Below are 7,609 nucleotides of genomic sequence, written 5' to 3' on the forward strand. Positions count from 1 at the left end.
TGCGATCTTGAAGTGTGTACAAATAAGTTTGACGGTTGGATCGTTGAAAAATGCTTCGTAGAATGCGTATCGCATCAAAACGGTAGATTAAACAAACACTTAGAGTTAATGTTATACTTCCATTAAGTATAAAATTAGATTTTGTGGTATCCACTAGTGTAAATATTTTAAATTGAAGATCAAATTATTCATTGCATTCTTATAGGGTCGAGGAGTGTAATTATTCATTGCATTCTTATCGGGTCGAGGAGTGTACCTGTAAAAAATCATTAAAATCGGAGCTAAAATAACCGTTAAAATTGTGATTTTTTGTTTATAACTGTCGAAAACTTTTGTTCCGCTACGTAATATCTGAATGTTTGTTTTTTGCGATTTTTTACGTATGCAATCTTGAAGTGTGTACAAATAAGTTTGACGGTTGGATCATTGAAAAAAGTTTCATAGAATGCATATTGAGTCAAAATGGTAGATTAAACAAAGACTTAGAGTTAATTTTATACTTCCCCATCAAGTATAAAATAAGATTTTGTGGTATCCACTAGTGTAAATATTTTAAATTGAAGATCGAATTCATTCAATACATTCTTATAGGGTCGAGGAGTGTTACTGTGAAAAATCATCAAAATCGGAGCTAAAGTAACCGTTAAATTGTGATTTTTCGTTTATAATCGTTGAAAACTTTTGTTTTGTTACCTAATCTCTTAATATTTTTTTTTTGTGATTTTTTACGTATGCGATCTCGAAGTGTGTACAAACAAGTTTGACGGTTGGATTGTTGAAAAATGCTTTGTAGAATGCGTATCGCATCAAAACAGTAGATTAAACAAACACTTAGAGTTAATGTTATACTTCCATTAAGTATAAAATTAGATTTTGTGGTATCCACTAGTGTAAATATTTTAAATTGAAGATCAAATTTATTCATTACATTCTTATAGGGTCAAGGAGTGTAGTTGTAAAAAAATCATTAAAATCAAAGCTAAAATAACCGTAAAATTGTGAATTTTCGTTTATAACCGTTGAAAAGTTTTGTTCTGTTACGTAATATCTGAATGTTTATTTTTTATGATTTTTTACGTATGCGATCTTGTAGTGTCTACAAACAAGTTTGACGGTTAGATCATGGAAATTAGTTTCGTAGAATGCATATCTCTGTTAAATTTGCCTAAATTTTGAAGTGGGAAAAGTAATTTGTGCTAACTTTTTATTTATGTTTTTCAAGTATTGATAAGACAATATTTAGTTTGTGTGATGACATTTTCATTGTAAAATTCTCTTTTTGTTTCTTTATCGCATATTTTACATGGATTATTATCTATTAAACCAAAAGTGTAAAAATTATGTATTAAAGCAAACAATTATTTATTTAATTTTTAAAAACATATTATTTATTTATTTATTAAACCAAACAATTATTATTTTATTTTTTAAAATCGTAACAAATTTTTGGGGGGGGGGTGGGAATTTAAAATTTTGGGGGAAAATTTTAAATTTTCAAAGGGAATTTTGGGGGATTTTTGCCTCCATTTTGTTTCTGTCGGTTATAATCGACAGTAATGAAAATTTTTTGTTGGTTTTTATTTAAAAAAAAATGCTTCTGTCGGTTTTAACCGACAGTAATGAAAATTTTGCAAAATAAAACCCCTCCATCTCTTCCTTGCGCTAGTGCTTCTCCCTACCCCCTTTTCTCCTCTCCTCATTTCCTTCTCATTCTCTTCTCTCCTCATTTCCTTCTCCTTCTTCTTGTTCATTTCCTTTCTCCTTCTCTTCTCTCCTCATTTCACTGGAATTCGTTGTCAGGGCTGGGTTCGAAGGTACAAAAAATTGCAGAGGTTGAAGCCCTCAAGTTTCAACATAAAACCAACACAACGGTGTGTAAAATAACATGATTAAACCCATAAATTTAAAGGATAAATAGAGGCCTCACCTGGGTTCGAGTTTGAGAGCTTCAAGCTCTCAGCTTTAATGGTGACAAGGTCTGCACTGCATCGATCTCACATGCAAGAAAACCATTGTGATCCTTGCATCCCATAGACTTCGAATATGTAAAATTTGGGTTTGATTTGTGAAGGTAAGTGAGAAAGTGAGAGCTTTCTTCTCTCGATGCTAGAAAGAGAGAGTGAGTTCGAGATAGAAAGAAAGTTTAGAGAGAAAGTGTATTCTGAAAGTAGAAGAGAGAGGATTGGATGTGGGTATAATCCCACTTAAAATAATTTAAATTACCCAATTACCCTCATAATTGCAAAAATTACAATTGTGCCCTTGTAGTCTCGATTCGAATTTCATTTTCGACGTTGAACTAATGTTCGAGAAAATAGTTTTGAAACTTAAGAAAGTATAAGAATATAAGTTTCGAGACAAGGCTGGAAAATTGTTTAAGACACCCACTCAGGGGGAAAATGGTCATTTCACATGTCTTGGAAATAAAATTTCACATGTCTTGGAAATAAAATACAATATTTTAATGAACGGGTCGTAACAGATTGTAAGTTTACAAATGTTATTATATAATAAGTAAAAAGAGTTACAAAAATAACCTTCACTAAATAATCAAAACTAGTTCAATCTTAAACAACCAAATAAGAAAAACAAAATCTTTAAAAACTCTAGCTCAGCTGATCGAGTGAGCAGTTGTTCCTCGAATAGTTTTGATTTCAGACTCGTTCCGCTGAGTCACTTAGAGTTGGCGGACCCGTTTTGCCTAACTTAAAACAGCCGCCTCCGTCCAACATGAGATTGCCCATCACTAACATAAGAAAAGTGGGGCAAGCACACGAAGGGATATTCAAACACAAACAGAACTCGAATAATGCTCTGCTCGATATATCCAACGCAAGGGATCGTCTCCTTCCATGAATCTGGGAAACTCCATCTTCAAGAATGGTGTACGAGCTGGCGGATTGTAATTTGGACCAAAACCTTGACGATTATTGGGGCCAAAATTAGGGTTCGTCCCATTTGCAAGATTGGGATTTGCAAGCGTTGCTTTCGAAGATTCACCAAATGAACCTCCACTTCCTCTTCCTGGGACCGATTGCAACTGCAACAAGATCATATCTTGACTGGTTTTGAACTTTTTTTTGAGGTCAGCGATCATGGTTTCAAGATTAGAAACGTAGGGTTCCATAGCTTTCCTGATAGCTTGATTCGTCATACAATGATGAAGGATTGAGGGGAATCAAACGACTAGCTGATACCAATGTTAGAACCCAACTCCACTTCTTCACTATTGTTACAAGATATTTGCATTATTTCATCAATCAATCACTAGGGGTGGTATTGGTACGATTATCGTACCAATTACCATACCAAATTTTTGGTATGGTAAAATCTAATATTATTACGGTGCAAAACTTTCGGTATACCGAATTTCGGCATGCCAAATAATTCGGTTGACATGGTATGGTAATGGTAATTACTACTTTATTTTGGGCCATAACTTGGTTTGTTTTGTCAACCTAATTCAAGGTCCAAACTTGTTTTGGCCACTCTATTTGGGTTTCTAAAACTTTTTTATTTAATTATGAGAATTTCACAGACATTCATTTAAGAAAAAAAAAAACAGGTAAATAGATGGAAGAATTGCTGAAAGACCCCAGCATCCCTAAAAAAATAGTACAAAGATTCCTAAATTCTATGTCTACATTCTTTAAAATTGTACAAAAATTAACTTGATAGACGAAGCCAAGTAGAAAGACAACCCAATTTGATGAAGGAGCAAGGTATAAAATATCGATGATATCGGAAATATCGGTAGTTCAAAAACACTGAAATTTCGATGGAAATATCGGGATATTATCATATCGATAAAAATTGAATAAAAACCACGGAAATTGTAAGAAAAACTTGGAAATTTTTATTGAAACTTTGCAGGATGTTTATTTAGTCAATTATCTATTAGTTTATCACAAAAAATTGGAAGGAAATGCATTGCATGATAGATATAACTGATTTAAGTTGATTATATAGCGAGCTGACAAACATTGTGCGTGTAGAAAATATGTAGTAATTAATGAAAGAAGTTTAAACACACCATAATCATTTATATATAATGAATTAGTACAATATTTTACACTTTATACATTGCATGGTAAGATACATGAGTGACTTAGCAATGTCTAAAATATCGATGATATCGGAAATATCGGTAGTCCAAAAAAACATTGGTAGTCCAAAAACATGGAAATTTCGATGAAAATATCGGGATATTATGGGTATTTTAGACCATGTGAAGGAGAATGTGAGATGGACTGCGGAGAGAGAGAGTCGCCGGAACCGGAGCCACAGAGATGAAGTCGATGGCAAGGTGAGTGAAAAGATGAAGTCACAAAAGGCAAGAAGGCTTAGGTTTTTTTTTATTGGGAAAGTAGAGGTTAGAGGGTGAGAGGATGATTTTGGATAAATGACTAGGAAAAAAAATATAAAGTGCATATATAATGATAATAATACCTAATTATATATATAAATGAATAAATAAATAATATAATATTAATAGTAGTGGTACAGTACGGTATACCATTGGTAATGGTTTTGAATACCATTATCGTATCGAAAATGTGTGGTACGGTACAAATACCGTACCATTACCAATGGTACAAATTGTTTGGCACAACTTTAGTATGGTACGGTTGGTATGGTAATTTGACAAAAAATTTCACCCCTATCAATTACACAACAATCTTCATTTAAAGGGTCTTCATTTATATGGATGCCCGAAACTTGTTACATTACCGAATAAGGTGAAGTCTGAAGTTTCATGTAGTGTACAACCACTTCCTTTGGTGCTTCCAACTAGCACAAGGATTTCACATGACAGTTACATATCTTTAGCGCTACCCAATCTTAAGCAATTAAACGTCCAGGGAGGCAGTTTATCAGAAATGAATTTCCTTGCTACTCTTGATTGTGTGTCTACCTTATTCAAACTTGAAGTATCGGGAAGCAATAAAGTCAGTTATCAATAAAGCTTCAGTTTTCTGTTTAAAACTCTTCCATATTCTCTCATATCCATCTTCCTCCAACAGAGGATTCTAAACTTGCATGGATGCAACAGGCTTGAGAAAATTCCAAAACTTCCACCGAAGGTAGGACGTGTAGATTTCAGTGATTGCGTATCCTTGGTAAGATTTTCAAAATTGTCAAACATTTTGGAACTTGGAGGCGCACAAATGTTTACTTATCTTACTGCCAGAGACTCGGTGACAATCTTGCTAATGATGTTGCGGAAAGGAAAAAAATATTATCGAATGGCAAGATGAAAGGGAAAATATCCATACAAATAAACTGACCTAAATGTATTTGATTTCTATGGTAAAATATCCATACAAATCTCAATCGAGTAAACACACGTAAATTTTTATTTGGTTTGTATAGTAGAATATCTGCGAAAGATGGTAATTGTATCGTTTCTCTATTTGCTCTTAATTACTACGCTGAGGTTTTCTAACATTCTAACTTTGCTACCCAAATTTTGTGGACACTAAAGGTTGAAAGGGAAATGCTAGCAAGACTCGCTCATAGAGCTGGTCTAAAAAGACTCCGCCCATGTGTATTCCCGTCTTGATAGCAAGTGGAATACACGTGGATGAAGAGTCTGTTTAAACTTGCTCTTTGAATGAGTCTTGCTATCATTTCCCAAGGTTGAAATTGAATCTTCAGTAGTTTTGTTTTTTATTTCAAAACAAAGAAAATAATTTCAAAACGTACTTTATATGTCCTAATGAAACACGTTAAATTGGGTAGCAATTTACAGTGAGCCATCATCAATCCCATTTTCCTCCCTTTTTCAATTACGCCCTTTCTAATTTCTGCAAGCTTGAAATTTCTGCCGCGAGCCATGGATCCTGGTGATCCTTGTACAAAAGGAACCAGCTATGTTTCAGGTACTAAAATCTCAGATTCCATGGTTCATAAAATTGATGATCTGTCTGAGCATTTATTGGTGGAAATCCTGTGTCGACTTCCTTGCAGTAAATTCATTTTTCAATGCAAATGTGTGTCCAAGCGTTGGGGTGAAGTCTGCAACGTGAATTGCAAAATCCCATGTTTAGCACTCTAGTTGTGGGAACTGGAACCTTTTTTCCAAGCATTACGGAGGAGGATCTGACTCCGAATCTGCAGCTACCACTTATTCTGGAAGCAGAGACATTATTTGTGCTAGGGGCATGTAATGATTTGCTTTTGTGCAGCCCAGAAAAGGATGATCAGCGTGAGTTATACATCTGTAATCCATATACCAAGCAGTGGGTTGCTGTTCCTCCTCCCCCAGAAGTCCAATGCATATGCCCTCCCATCGGATTCATTTGTGAACCCTACTACAACAGCTCCTCCAAGAAAGACGACTTAGACGACAGTGTTAATGATCATCATTGCAAATCACAACACAAACTTAGTTGTACTAGTACCTCTACCACTTCGTATACTAATACTACCATCCAGCTGAATGCTGAGTACAGGTGCAGGGTTGTGCGAATACTTCAAGATGGCCATGTCGACTTGTTCTTTTCAGAGACTTGTTATTGGAGAGAGTCAGTTAATGTAGCATTCCCAAGGTGTTATACTGAGATCTGTAGTGGTGGTGTTGCTCACAATGGGAAGTTGTATTGGCACGGCTCTGATGAGTTTTCAACCACGGATGATTTTACAGCCTTTACTTTTGAGCTGGATCCATTCGGTACTACTACTGCTGATGGTAATATTAATGTTGATAAATGTTGTATAACTCTGGGGCCAGTTGATTCTACGGATTTTCAACTAACTACAACTTCGTGTCATATGTCTCTTGGTTCAAGCCAAGGGTGTCTGCAGGTGTGCCCACGAGAGTTTACTGATAATTTCAGTGTCTGGGAGTTGGAAGAGGTTGCTGGAAGAGAAGATGATTTGAAGTGGCGTTTGGTAGTTGATGAAGTTTCATTGTATCAAATAGACTCCTATTCCAAACACCCTTTACTCCTAAACTATGGAGGCCAAAAGTTCATCAAAATTGAGCTAGGCTTCCACCCAAATTATAAGGATATCATCTATTTAGATGACTATAGTCAAGTTCTGATGTGCAACCTTAGCGCAAGAACGCTAGAGTTAGTTCCAGGGATTCCGAGTTTCGGCATATATTTGGATCAACAGGGTATCCACCCATTTGTGCTTCCATGGTGGCCAACACCAGTTCCCAAACTTAACTAGTGCAACAAATGTATTTCACGCAATGCAACTAATGATTTTTTCTATAAAAAGTTTGGTGCAATTCCAGTTTACAGTTCTATGAATGTCTGCACATAGTATAATCGCTCATGTCTCTTGTAGATCACCCAAGTTAAAACAGACATTTTCGTGCCTATTGTCGTCTGGTGACAGTATGAACGCCACAAAACGTGTTTTCTTTAAGGGTTGACGCTTACCTTTCGGAATAAGTTGGCGATGCTGTTGGAATCCAGCAATACAACTAATATAACTAAGTCTAACAGGATTTGAGAGAAAGATTGTAAGATTTAGAAGATGAAATCAGAGAGAGAGAGCACACACAGAGCATAGCCTTTCAACTTCTATCATTGTATTGCATTATGAGCATAACAACCCGAAGAGACATATATCTGATGACAAAGATGAGAGAGAG

At 35.3% G+C, this 7,609-nt stretch overlaps 1 protein-coding gene across 3 annotated transcripts; it reads left to right on the forward strand.

The window, feature by feature from the left end:
- The first annotated feature begins 5,587 nt into the window (after positions 1-5,587).
- On the forward strand, positions 5,588-7,256 carry LOC126584852 (uncharacterized). Of its 3 annotated transcripts, none has more exons than XM_050249221.1 (2): positions 5,588-6,691; positions 6,797-7,256. In XM_050249221.1, the coding sequence occupies exons 1-2, from the start codon at positions 6,043-6,045 to the stop codon at positions 7,177-7,179; spliced, it is 1,032 nt and encodes a 343-aa protein (XP_050105178.1). In that variant the 5' UTR covers positions 5,588-6,042; the 3' UTR covers positions 7,180-7,256. The 3 variants fall into 3 exon arrangements, with proteins under 3 accessions (XP_050105178.1, XP_050105177.1, XP_050105179.1); XM_050249220.1 differs by having other exon boundaries at positions 5,588-5,882; positions 5,971-7,256; XM_050249222.1 differs by having other exon boundaries at positions 6,792-6,889.
- Positions 7,257-7,609: the final 353 nt, after the last annotated feature.

The sequence above is a fragment of the Malus sylvestris genome, chromosome 10, assembly GCF_916048215.2.
Source record: "Malus sylvestris chromosome 10, drMalSylv7.2, whole genome shotgun sequence".
NCBI lineage: Eukaryota > Viridiplantae > Streptophyta > Magnoliopsida > Rosales > Rosaceae > Malus > Malus sylvestris.

Coding starts and splice junctions, on each gene's coding strand:
- LOC126584852 (XM_050249220.1), top strand. CDS start 6,043: ATGTTTAGCACTCTAGTTGTGGGAACTGGAACCTTTTTTCCAAGCATT.